The sequence below is a fragment of the Rana temporaria genome (assembly GCF_905171775.1).
Source record: "Rana temporaria chromosome 8 unlocalized genomic scaffold, aRanTem1.1 chr8y, whole genome shotgun sequence".
In the NCBI taxonomy this organism is placed as follows: domain Eukaryota; kingdom Metazoa; phylum Chordata; class Amphibia; order Anura; family Ranidae; genus Rana; species Rana temporaria.
Window position 1 is genome coordinate 18,925 of NW_024404475.1, and position 14,433 is coordinate 33,357.

General features: G+C 42.8%; 1 protein-coding gene across 1 annotated transcript in view; it reads right to left on the reverse strand.

Moving 5' to 3' along the window:
• LOC120921893 (tumor necrosis factor receptor superfamily member 26-like) overlaps positions 1-14,433 on the reverse strand; it is a 103,317-nt gene that overhangs the window by 18,751 nt on the left and 70,133 nt on the right. The window contains exons 3-4 of the mRNA XM_040334392.1: positions 12,037-12,156; positions 10,363-10,551 (exon numbers count right to left, since the gene is read on the reverse strand). Coding sequence (XP_040190326.1) covers positions 10,363-10,551; positions 12,037-12,156 — 309 coding nt within the window. The remainder of the gene's footprint in view (positions 1-10,362; positions 10,552-12,036; positions 12,157-14,433) is intronic.

Genomic DNA, 14,433 nt, shown 5'->3' on the forward strand with positions numbered 1-14,433 from the left:
ATCCCCCCAGAGGTTCTCCCCACATACCTGAGCTCCTCCCTCCCCCATCCCTGAGCTCCTCCCTCCCCATACCTGAGCTCCTCCCTCCCTTATACCTGAGCCTATCATCCACTAGGACCCCCAGGTCCCTTTCCATCCTAGATCCCCCCAGAGGTTCTCCCCCCATACCTGAGCTCCTCCCTCCCCCATACCTGAGCTCCTCCCCTCCCCCATACCTGAGCTCCTCCCTCCCCATACCTGAGCTCCTCCCTCCCCCATATCTGAGCCTTTCATCTACTAGGACCCCCAGGTCCCTTTCCATCCTAGATCCCCCCAGAGGTTCTCCCCACATACCTGAGCTCCTCCCTCCCCCATCCCTGAGCTCCTCCCTCCCCATACCTGAGCTCCTCCCTCCCTTATACCTGAGCCTATCATCCACTAGGACCCCCAGGTCCCTTTCCATCCTAGATCCCCCCAGAGGTTCTCCCCCCATACCTGAGCTCCTCCCTCCCCCCATACCTGAGCTCCTCCCCTCCCCCATACCTGAGCTCCTCCCTCCCCATACCTGAGCTCCTCCCTCCCTTATACCTGAGCCTATCATCCACTAGGACCCCCAGGTCCCTTTCCATCCTAGATCCCCCCAGAGGTTCTCCCCACATACCTGAGCTCCTCCCTCCCCCATCCCTGAGCTCCTCCCTCCCCATACCTGAGCTCCTCCCTCCCTTATACCTGAGCCTATCATCCACTAGGACCCCCAGGTCCCTTTCCATCCTAGATCCCCCCCAGAGGTTCTCCCCCCAGTGTATAGATTGCATTCATATTTTTACCACCCAAAATGTATTTTCATTTTTTTACATTGAACCTCATTTGCCAGGTAGTTGCCCCCCCCCCCCCCATTAATTTGTTCAGATCTTCTTGTAAGGTTTCCAAATCCTGTGGAGAAGTTATTGTCCTGCTTAGCCAGGCTTTTTTTATTATGAATTTTAAATAAATATATTTTTAAACGTATTTCACCATGATGAGCCCCTTGGTTTCTTTGAGGCATTGAGGAACATCCTGAGAGGACTCACCAACTTTAACGGAATAAGTTTTTGAGGCACATTACCAGCTGGGGTCTGGTGAGTTTGCATTTCAGCAGTTGGTGGTGGTAGCACTTATCTTTGTCGGGTGGAAGAAGTGACAGCACCCTGTATGCATGAAATATAGCACCAGGATTTAAACTCAGCAACACTTTCTGTTTGGACTGGAATTTGTGAACTGGCGCTTACCCATACAGTAATTGGGGACGTGGTGCAGCATGAATGCACATGAATTGTGAAAAACTAATTTTTGGCACCAATGCACCATATTATTATTTTTATATATAAATAATATTATTCATTATTTATATGTTTGCACACTTGTGCATGTATATTCATAATAGTTTATAGACTCACTTATAGCACTTTGGAATATTGTTTCACAAGCACATCATTTGGGGTAGCCATATTTATCTATTTATTTATTTATTCATTTATTTATTTTTGATGGCACAGCATATGCACATAGCATCACGCTAGTACATATGTTCACAAGAGCTGTTTCTATAGTGACCCATCACGTACATCACTGTACTGGATCTAGCACTATATCACTATAGGGGTCAAATAGAGAAAACATTTTTTGGGGTAAACTAGATCACATTATTATACCAGCGCAGTACCAACACCTTTTTAATTTTTTCACCTAAACCTCATAGAAGGTTTATACAGCACTGCAGCAGGTCAATATAGTATTATTTAGAACTTATTTTTGCACCGGTGACAACCACTTTTCCTCCCTCCCTTATACCTGAGCCTATCATCCACTAGGACCCCCAGGTCCCTTTCCATCCTAGATCCCCCCCAGAGGTTCTCCCCCCAGTGTATAGATTGCATTCATATTTTTACCACCCAAAATGTATTTTCATTTTTTTACATTGAACCTCATTGGCCATGTAGTTGCCCCCCCCCCCCCCCCCATTAATTTGTTCAGATCTTCTTGTAAGGTTTCCACATCCTGTGGAGAAGTTATTGTCCTGCTTAGCTTAGTATTGTCCGCAAATACAGAGATTGTACCACTTACCCCTTCTCATCCTGTATATAGTCCCTTATCATCCCCTCCAAGAGCTTCCTTGTTCTATAGCAGGGGTCTCCAAACTGCGGCCCGAGGGCCAGATGTGGCCCTTTGCCAGCCTTTATCCAGCCCTTGGGGCACAATTCCTCCCACTGACACCAACAATGGGGCACTATATCATCCACGGAAATCAATGATGGGATACTATTCCTCCTACTAATAGGGGGTATACTGCTCCTCTCATTGACCACCAACCCTGAGGCCATATTTGTTCTCACTGATGCCGAGCCTGTGACATTTTCTTCTCCTGCTGGCCACAATCCGGCCCTTCTAAAGTCTGAAGGGGAATAAAGTGGCCCTTTGTTTGAAAAGTTTGGAGACCCCTGTTCTATATTATACTATGTAATTATGTATAGTGTCTCTCCTATCCTGGGATCCCCATTAAGATATTTGTATATAGTGATGTAACGGAATGGCCCGTGATACCCAGAGACTTTAGAAGGATGTGGGGTACTCCTGTTTCAGCTTCACCAATGACTCTTATGTCAAGGGTCATCCTATGTCCAATAGGGGCATAGGATGACTGAGAAATGATATCTCGGATTACATGAGATGGGACATTAATGATAATTCATGTATTGCAGGATATCTTGAGATATTACAGGTGGTTAATTCTGAACCCAACAGGTCAATAGAGTGTCTCCTTCAATGTGGAACATAGACTGTTGAGGTGCTAATTAAGTCTACCTGGCTGTAGTGATAAAAGCTTGCTGTGATTGTATTCTATTGTCTATTGTGCTAATTAAGTCTGCCTCTGAAGAACCTCTCATTGTGTGAAGTTCTATTGATGATAATATGTGACTTAGCACCCTCTAAAGGTCAGACATCTGACTTACGTCTACAAAGGAATGTTTGTTGAATAGCAGGTGAGAGTCATAACGTCTGACTTGTCAGCTGTAGTAATTAAGTCATGTGGATTCAGTGCCTGAAAGTCTGACTAAGGATGCGAATCCAGAGAACAGAGCTTGTGTCTTGTTATTCTGGGGAATCCAATGGGTCGTGTCTGCTGGATTGTTGGAGTGTCAGATAAGCTGTCGTGGGTTGGTGGAATGGAAAATCGTAAACGGCGTTAACCCCTGACCGTTACAAGTGCCTTATCATTCCCTCCATCAATAAATTCAATACCTTCACCATCTCCCCATCCTTTGTAACCAGATGTCCTTCCTCATTCTTTATGGGCCCGTCCTCCTTTTTTACTGTTTACATACTTAAAGAATTTCTTAGGATTCTTTTGCTCCCCTCCGCTATGCATCTTTCATGTTCTATCTTAGCCGCCCTGATTGCCCCCTTACATTTCTTGTTACATTCTTTGTAAAGTCTGAATGCTGATGATGATCCCTCAGCAGCAAGCAAGTGAGAGAGACGTATACCTGATGTGACATGTTGCTATTTTCGTTTTAAACATTGTAAGCATTTATGTACAGGGGGGATTGGCTTAAGGTTAGGGTTCCCCTTGTGTTTTTATATATGACCGCACTGCTGCATGCATCCATCCACTGCCCAGCACCACCGCACACCCCGAGAGGGACAGACTGCACCATCCAGACAGATTTGTTCGGTGAGTAGATTACCAAAGGGAGTGTCAGAAGTGCGATCAGTGACGGAAATTCGCTTTCATCATCCTATATTTTCCAGCCACTGGGATTGATCGACATTCTTGACTGCCACTTCATATGAACGTTTTATGCACTGTTTCCAGCAGAGAGCAATATTTCTAGCTTACATCTGATTTCATTACAATGGATGCAGTGATGGGAATGTTCTGAATGTTTCTTTTTTCCTTTTACACACTCAGTTTAAGGAAAGTGGAATTATTTGTATATTTGCTGGATATGGCTACATATTAATATTGGAAGTTTTCATTCCTAATTTAGCGCTGTTAATATTTGATTCTATTAATGTTCTAATTGTAGAGTGAAGTATATTTTATTTGGTTTGAATGTTTATAATCGCTGCTTGACTGCAAGATTTTGCCATTTGGTGCCATTGAGCGCTGGGATCAGTGAAGATATCCCATTTTTAGATATATACAGCCCATTGTATACGCGTCTCTGTATACCCCAAGAAGCCTCAGGAAAGGGGTAACCTCCCTTTATAAAATGGTATATCATTAAAAGATAAACGCTGCCATGCTAACACCTATATCTATATGGACATGTGACCATCCAACACAGGATCAGCCCCAGCGAGGACATCATTTGGGAATTTCCAAGACGTTGTCTGAGTCAGAGAATTACGTTTGTCAACCACTAAATAATACAAATATGTGGCTGCGATGTTTACTGAAGATTTTATGAAGCGGTGACTGTTGTGGTACAATATCCTCTATATATGATAGATTCAATTATTGGACTTTGCAAACTTTTAATCAATTGCCATAATGTGTGTTTTTAAGACCTGCAGTGGTCTTCTTTCCATCCCTCAATCGCCGGGCATAAGTGATTATCGCTACCATAAGAAGTAGAGGGATAGTGGAGATGAATGCAGTTTCCAGGATGATTCTTCCCTATGGTTAGAATATTCCCCCAAACATGAGCCAAGACTTCATGAAGGGTGTACCAAGCATAGAACATCTTTATTGAGAAGCAGGCTCTTATATATATGTATGAAGTGGCAGTAAAGTGCCTGTGCAAACTATAATACAAAAGGTCTCCTGGGAAGAACCTGTGAAAAATTATACTAATAAATCAGGGTATGAATACCTGTAATAAGTGTGCCAAAATACAAGTGAATAAAGTGCATGTGCAATTCATGAACCAGTGTAAATTGTGTATGAACCTTAAATATAAATCACACAAACCATTTAAACATCCGTCAACTACACGATAAATAAATATATGGTAGGTTGACATATAAATGTGCTGAGTGCCCCCAATCAAAAAGGGGGGAAGAAACCTCAGTAAAAAATGGAAATAAAGATAAACAATAAAAATAAAAATAAAAAATACTGAAAAAAAAAAAAAATTAATAATAAAATAAAAATAAAAATAAAAAGTAAAATAAGATACCAAACAATATAAGTGATTGTGAAATATTACACAAAAGTGTGAACCAGTGAATAATCACAAAAAAGAGTCCAAAATCAGAAATAATAAACGTCCATAAATTTCTTATTCTGTGCTGCTTATGTGGTAAGTTGAGAAGAAGTGGGAATTAGTGTTGCTCACGAATATTCGCATTGCGAATATTCGACTCGAATATAGCATATTCGAGAAATCGCGCTATATTTCGAATTTCGCGGTGAATATTCGCAATTCCGAATATTCGCATTTTTTCAATTTGATTTTTAAAACAGATCACATCCTATCGACGTCTAAAAGCATTGCTGGTATGATTAGAGACCCTGGGCCGAGTAGCTAAGCTGAGGCGATCCTATTATGTTGCCAAATTGAAAAAAAAAAAATTGCGATTTTTCGCTATTGCGAATGCGAAAATGATTGCGAATTTTCGATAACTGTGGTAGGAGAACTCTGATTGTCTCTGATGCAAAAGGGGGGGGCTTTGTGTATGTGTATGTGTATGTTATGAATATTTGTATGTTTGATATTATTATTTTTTGTAAGAAGGAAAAAATTGCGCATACCTTAAAAAAGGGGAGAATACAGCAGCAACTCAAAAATGTTATACAACATAAATTAATACAAGACAGAAAATGGAGTCGCTCTACAAGAATAAAAAATATGTCTAGTGACAAGACATGTGGGCAAATTATAAAATAAGCAAGCGCAAATAACTTGTGAAATACACAGTGAAACAAATATATAAAGAAATATAGTCCCAATAATAGAAAAATAATCTTTCATAAAAATGTCTTTGATATGTGAAGTGAAAAAAAGTCCAAAGCATGCAGCATGAACGTGTTCAATCTTCAAGGTGTTTGATTGACAAACGGCTGTGACAGATGGATAGAGTAAAGAATCACCACCAATGCAAAACACTTTTTATTTTCTATTGTAAAATATCAAGAATATTCTGAGCCAATCAGAGTGCTCCTTCCGCATTTGCCGAATATTCGCAATTATTTTGTATTGTAAAATATCAAGAATATTCTGAGCCAATCAGAGTGCTCCTTCCGCATTTGTCTAATATTCGCAATTATTTTGTATTGTAAAATATCAAGAATATTCTGAGCCAATCAGAGTGCTCCTTCTGCATTTGCCGAATATTCGCAATTATTTTGTATTGTAAAATATCAAGAATATTCTGAGCCAATCAGAGTGCTCCTTCTGCATTTGCCGAATATTCGCAATTATTTTGTATTGTAAAATATCAAGAATATTCTGAGCCAATCAGAGTGCTCCTTCCGCATTTGCCGAATATTCGCAATTATTTTGTATTGTAAAATATCACGAATATTCTGAGCCAATCAGAGTGCTCCTACAGCATTTCTCGAAATTGCGCAATAAATATCGCATTCGCATGTTGCGATATTTCGATAAAATATCACGAATATTCTGAGCCAATCAGAGTGCTCCTACCGCAGTTATCAAAAAATCGCAATTATTTTCGCATTCGCAATAGCGAAAAATCGCAATCATTTACTTTCGATAAAATATCACGAATATTCGAATTTAGCGAATATATCTCGAATATTCGAATATATATTCGAGATATATCGCGAAATCGAATATGGCATATTCTGCTCAACACTAGTGGGAATTACACCTTCACCAGTCCTATCACCCAAACGTGCATAAAGGATGGCCCCTTACCGCATGGAGTGGATCTTTTTAGCTAAAAAAAGATCGAGTAAGCTTTGCAAAGCTTATAGGACTGGTGAAGGTGTAATTCCCACTTCTTCTCAACTTACCACATAAGCAGCACAGAATAAGAAATTTATGGACGTTTATTATTTCTGATTTTGGACTCTTTTTTGTGATTATTCACTGGTTCACACTTTTGTGTAATATTTCACAATCACTTATATTGTTTGGTATCTTATTTTACTTTTTATTTTTATTTTTATTTTATTATTAATTTTTTTTTTTTTTTCAGTATTTTTTATTTTTATTTTTATTGTTTATCTTTATTTCCATTTTTTACTGAGGTTTCTTCCCCCCTTTTTGATTGGGGGCACTCAGCACATTTATATGTCAACCTACCATATATTTATTTATCGTGTAGTTGACGGATGTTTAAATGGTTTGTGTGATTTATATTTAAGGTTCATACACAATTTACACTGGTTCATGAATTGCACATGCACTTTATTCACTTGTATTTTGGCACACTTATTACAGGTATTCATACCCTGATTTATTAGTATAATTTTTCACAGGTTCTTCCCAGGAGACCTTTTGTATTATAGTTTGCACAGGCACTTTACTGCCACTTCATACATATATTATTATCAGCGCCCCCTATTTAATTTCCTTCCATATGTCCATTCTTATTTGAATTTATTCTTATTTGAATTGTTTGGGGAGCAGCTATTTTGTTTACATATATTTTTTTAATATCTTTTGGCGCGAGATTTATTATCCCAGGCTCTTATATACACCAAAAAGAATACTTGCAGTAATCAAATGGACAATGACACACTCCACCCACAACATCATACAATGGGTACTAACGAGCCTCCAATACACATCCTTTAGGAGACAGACATTCTGTCTCCGAGATAATCTACATGAGCTAATTACTAATCATTTACCCAGACAAGGTGACTCGGAGATAAGCTCTTCTCACCTGATATACAATACACATTTATCATCAATAGGAATTCACACAATACAGTGTCAATTAGCATCACACAATGAAAGGTTCTTGAGAGCCAGACTAAGGTTCATTTACATGACAGTAGCAGACGACATTAAACACCTTAACAGTCTGTGTTCCCACATTGAATGAATCACTCTTTCTATTGACCGGTTGGGTTTAGAATTAATAACCTGTAATATTTCAAGATATCCTGGAATACATTGTGAATTATCACTGTCCCATCTCCTGTAATCCAAGATATCATTCCTCAGTCATCCTATGCCCCTAGTGGACATAGGATGACTTTAGCCACAAGAGTCATCGGTGAAGCTGAAACGGGAGTACCCCACACCCGCCTTCTTGGGAGATATTGATATCAGTTAAGGAATAAAACAATTATGTCCAGGCAGAGAGCACACAATTTTCCCAAAAGTTGGAACATCCCTTTCCACACAAGGTATCCCTACAATTACATATCCCCTGATAGCCCCGATCTGGGGGACCAACATATGCAAATTTCGCCCAGATCGGTCCAGGGGTTCTTTAAAAATAAATAAATGAACCTCTGAGAAAATACAGAATAAAGTTTATTTTCTTCACATGTGTAATATGTTTATTTCCTAAGATCATCAGTTCCATCTAGTGGTCATAATGTAGCATTCTGCTAATTGAGGTATTTCAGAAAATACTACATTATGGCCACTAGATGGAGCTGATGATCTTGAGAAACAGATTACACGCATTACGGCGATTATTTATGATGGCTGTGCAAATGCTTGAGACGTTCACACAGATCTTTTTTCATAAATTGACCCCTAAGTGACGATTACAATTTCCTAACAAGAAGATGTAATTGTGACACGTTGGATCTCTTAATAAGAAGATACAGGAAGTGATTTTTTTAAAGCCCTTTAAGGCAGATCAAACTTGCCCCAGTCCACGGTCATGTGATCCACGGTCATGTGATCCATGTGTGTCTTTTCCCGGATGGGCAATCAATGCCAACCGCCGACCAGTCCCCACACTGTGGCAAAATGACGCCGCTGCCATCTTCTGGATCTGGACCCCACCACTGGACAACCTCTCATTTAGAATCATACTCTTGGGTCCAGTGCCTCTCATTTAGTATCACACTCTTGGGTCCAGTGCCTCTCATTTAGTATCACACTCTTGGGTCCAGTGCCTCTCATTTAGTATCGCACTCTTGGGTCCAGTGCCTCCCATTTAGTATCACACTCTTGGGACCAGTGCCTCTCATTTAGTATCACACTCTTGGGTCCAGTGCCTCTCATTTAGTATTACACTTTTGGGTCCAGTGCCTCTCATTTAGTATCACACTCTTGGGTCCAGTGCCTCTCATTTAGTATCACACTCTTGGGTCCAGTGCCTCTCATTTAGTATCACACTCTTGGGTCCAGTGCCTCTCATTTAGTATCACACTCTTGGGTCCAGTGCCTCTCATTTAGAATCACACTCTTGGGTCCAGTGCCTCTCATTGTCGCACTCTTGGGTCCAGTGCCTCTCATTTAGTATCACACTCTTGGGTCCATTGCCTCTCATTTAGTATCACACTCTTGGGTCCAGTGCCTCTCATTTAGTATCACACTCTTGGGTCCAGTGCCTCTCATTTAGTATCACACTCTTGGGTCCAGTGCCTCTCATTTAGTATCACACTCTTGGGTCCAGTGCCCCTCATTTATTGTCACACTCTTGGGTCCAGTGCCTCTCATTTAGTATCACACTCTTGGGTCCAGTGCCTCTCATTTAGAATCACACTCATGGGTCCAGTGCCTCTCATTTAGTATCACACTCTTGGGTCCAGTGCCTCTCATTTAGAATCATACTCTTGGGTCCAGTGCCCCTCATTTAGTATCACACTCTTGGGTCCAGTGCCTCTCATTTAGTATCACACTCTTGGGTCCAGTGCCTCTCATTTAGAATCACACTCTTGGGTCCAGTGCCTCTCATTTAGAATCACACTCTTGGGTCCAGTGCCTCTCATTTAGTATCACACTCTTGGGTCCAGTGCCTCTCATTTAGTATCACACTCTTGGGTCCAGTGCCTTTCATTTAGAATCACACTCTTGGGTCCAGTGCCTCTCATTGTCGCACTCTTGGGTCCAGTGCCTCTCATTTAGTATCACACTCTTGGGTCCAGTGCCTCTCATTTAGTATCACACTCTTGGGTCCAGTGCCTCTCATTTAGAATCATACTCTTGGGTCCAGTGCCTCTCATTTAGTATCCCACTCTTGGGTCCAGTGCCTCTCATTTAGTATCACACTCTTGGGTCCAGTGCCCCTCATTTATTGTCACACTCTTGGGTCCAGTGCCTCTCATTTAGTATCACACTCTTGGGTCCAGTGCCTCTCATTTAGTATCCCACTCTTGGGTCCAGTGCCTCTCATTAGCTGACAGGGTCGTTACCTTACTCCATCCAAAATTGAAAACTAATGGACTATGTTGACTATAAATACACTTTTATAACATGGGGAATATTAATAGACAAAGTGAAGGAAAAGGAATCTCACCGGATGAAGTCGGGGTAATGCTCGGCTCAGTCGGGTCGGTTGGCAATGGGACGGTAGTCGGAATAAGATCCGGCTTACAGACCAGGCAAACGCCCGTCCCGGAGAGCTGAATACAACTATACCCCTCCGGACAGCCGCACTGCGCCTTCTTGGTACGGGAACATTTTTCTTTTTCAACTAATGGTGGATCTGCAGAACAAAGATAGAAAACAGAAAAATGTGAGACAAAATATTACCGGCCCGAGTATATACTGTACACTAAATACTATATACTGTACGCTAAATATATACTATATACTACATACTGTATACTGTATAATATATTCTACATACTGTATACTATATAATATATTCTATATACTGTACACTAAATACTATATACTGTATAATATATACTGTACACTAAATACTATATACTGTATTACTGTATAATATATTCTGTATACTATATACTATATACTAATACTGTACACTAAATACTATATACTGTATGATATATTCTACATACTGTATACTATATAATATATTCTATATACTGTACACTAAATACTATATACTGTATTACTGTATAATATATTCTATATACTGTGATGTTTGGAGAAAATGACCCACATCCAAGGAAGAGGAAAAGCTGCAAAATTCCTCAAATAATCCTAAAGTTTAATAATTTGTATTAAGAAAAATAAAAATGCTCTACAAATCCTCCACGAAGGTATTTGAAGTGGCAGAGCAATATCGAGGTATTTCTAACATTGAATGGTAACCTGTAATAATCCCATATGGTGCTCAGACTGGGTGCCGCACATAGTTGGTCCACACTTTGCGGTGAGTGTACATCTATCTCTAGGGTGGTCTATTAGGCATGTGGGGACCCCGGACTCACGTCTTATTGGTGGAGATGTACCGCATAGGGATGAATGGGATCAGAAGAGAAAGGGCCTCATTGCGCAATGCTGTATAAAAACATTACACTTGCATTGCTGAGTGCCTGTTAGTCCCGGCACCCGGCGTGTATAGCAGGCGATTAATTAAAAGGGTAATCGGCCCTGAATGAGCCCCTGTAGCGGCGTCCTGGTGCGCGATTTTCTGGTAGTTTTAGTCAGAGAGGAAGTGACGCGATGACGCGGTATTACCTCGACTTTTCAGCCAATTAAAAAGCCATCATCAGGAAGGAATCCTTTGTATTGCGTGGTTTCCTCTTTCCCTTTATTAACACACTAATAAGGTTTTTAAATAAAGCTTTTCCATTTTCATTGCATACTTTTTTATTTTATTTTCTTACGCCCATCACTAGGACTCTGCGCCTCTCTATGCAATGCAGGCAGATGATGGCTGGTGGGAGGGGGCGGTACATAGCGTCCTGAAAGCCTGACAATACCTCGCCTCAGTACTCCTCTCAAGAGTCTTCAGCCATGATGCAACCAGTGGGCGGGCTCATGGGGGGAGTTAGGTGGATAACAAAATACCTTGATGGGTGGGTGACATTCTGGAGGGGTGGGCGTTCCTAGATAGACCACCCTTGGTAACACCCATAGGTGACAACCCTATCTCATACAAGACCACACATGTTAGGCGTGGTTCCCACAGCCGGTCCACACCCATTCCTGGAGCCGCAGCCACCCGCACAGCACACAGCCTGAGGTGGAGATCCATGCACCACCATGAAGGACTTACCACATGATTTGCAGGACATGCACCGTGTGGCGTAGTTCCAGTTGGATGTGTACCTTCCCTCCTCACACGGCCGGCACTCGGTGTCAGACGTCTCTGTACATTCCGTCTTCATATGTTTACCTGATTGGAGAGAATAGAGAATTCAATGCAATCCAAGTCTCAGATTTCTGGAACTTTTATCATTTGTGACATTATTTGCCTGGAAATTGCCTAAAAATTTCCTTTTTACTTTTTTGCAGAAATTCGCTTCCTCTCACTGCAGAGTTTTATGCTGGCGGAGCTGAGTAATGGCCACACCCCTCATCACAAAGGAAGAGAAGGGGCGTGTCTGACCAGAGACCAGACAAAAATAAAATCCCTGCAGCTGAGGTGTCACCTAAAAGAGATCCAAACACTGATCCCTTTTCAGAGGTTTATAGACAAGTCTAAACTTAGACAATGGCGGAGGCGCCGGCGTGCAATTAAGAGTTATAATTGCTTGAAGAGGAGACAGTGGGTAGCTGTGGGTGAAGCTTGAAGAGGAGTACAGCGGGTAGCCGTGGGTGAAGCTTGAGGAGGAGTACAGCGGGTAGTGTGGGTGAAGCTTGAAGAACAGTACAGCGGGTAGTGTGAGTGAAGCCTGAGGAGGAGTACAGCGGGTAGCTGTGGGTGAAGCTTGAAGAGGAGTACAGCGGGTAGCTGTGGGTGAAGCTTGAAGAGGAGTACAGTGGGTAGCTGTGGGTGAAGCTTGAAGAGGAGTACAGCGGGTAGCTGTGGGTGAAGCTTGAAGAGGAGTACAGCGGGTAGTGTGAGTGAAGCCTGAGGAGGAGTACAGCGGGTAGCTGTGGGTGAAGCCTGAGGAGGAGTACAGCGGGTAGCTGTGGGTGAAGCTTGAAGAGGGGTACAGCGGGTAGTGTGGGTGAAGCTTGAAGAGGAGTACAGCGGGTAGCTGTGGGTGAAGCTTGAAGAGGAGTACAGCGGGTAGCTGTGGGTGAAGCTTGAAGAGGGGTACAGCGGGTAGCTGTGGGTGAAGCTTGAAGAGGAGTACAGCGGGTAGCTGTGGGTGAAGCTTGAAGAGGAGTACAGCGGGTAGTGTGGGTGAAGCTTGAAGAGGAGTACAGCGGGTAGCTGTGGGTGAAGCTTGAAGAGGAGTACAGCGGGTAGCTGTGGGTGAAGCTTGAAGAGGAGTACAGCGGGTAGCTGTGGGTGAAGCTTGAAGAGGAGTACAGCGGGTAGTGTGGGTGAAGCTTGAAGAGGAGTACAGCGGGTAGTGTGGGTGAAGCTTGCTGAGGAGTACAGCGGGTAGTGTGGGTGAAGCTTGAAGAGGAGTACAGCGGGTAGCTGTGGGTGAAGCTTGAAGAGGAGTACAGCGGGTAGCTGTGGGTGAAGCTTGAAGAGGAGTACAGCGGGTAGTGTGGGTGAAGCTTGAAGAGGAGTACAGCGGGTAGCTGTGGGTGAAGCTTGAAGAGGAGTACAGCGGGTAGTGTGGGTGAAGCTTGAAGAGGAGTACAGCGGGTAGTGTGGGTGAAGCTTGAAGAGGAGTACAGCGGGTAGTGTGGGTGAAGCTTGAAGAGGAGTACAGCGGGTAGTGTGGGTGAAGCTTGCTGAGGAGTACAGCGGGTAGTGTGGGTGAAGCTTGAAGAGGAGTACAGCGGGTAGCTGTGGGTGAAGCTTGAAGAGGAGTACAGCGGGTAGCTGTGGGTGAAGCTTGAAGAGGAGTACAGCGGGTAGCTATATAAAGGGATTGGTTCTGAGATCCCCAACCAGAGAACCAAAGGGGAGTGGGGCCATTTTTTGGGACTATTGCGGTACGGGTAATAGAATGTACAGACACAGATATATAATTATAAGTAACACATTTTTATTGGATACAACATTAGTAAAAAATTACAGCAGATAAAAACACAATGACATTCGGCTTGACTAGTTTCGCGGCTTTGGCCGCTTCGTCAGAAGCATGTCTAAGAACCCCGCAAGCGAGCGAGGCGGGTGCCGCCGCACAAGGTCGTGTATGGCGACCGAGGGGGCGCGCAATTGTCTGGATGGACCTACTTTAAATACAGGAGTGTATTGCGTGTAGGGGGCCCCGGGATACAGGAGCCCAGGCTGAGGCAAGTGTAAAAAGCCACATATAGCCTCCAACAGGGAGGGTCCATGGTAGTGGACCCAAAAAGGGAGGGGGACCACGTTGGATCCCAGGAAGGCTCCAGGGTGATGGAACCAACCAGTGGCACTGTGGGCTAGGTAAGGCCACAGAGATCCCGGGGTCCAGCATCCATTCAATGGAGTACAGCGGGTAGCTGTGGGTGAAGCTTGAAGAGGAGTACAGCGGGGTAGTGTGGGTGAAGCTTGAAGAGGAGACAGCGGGTACCTGTGGGTGAAGCTTGAAGAGGGGTACAGCGGGTAGTGTGGGTGAAG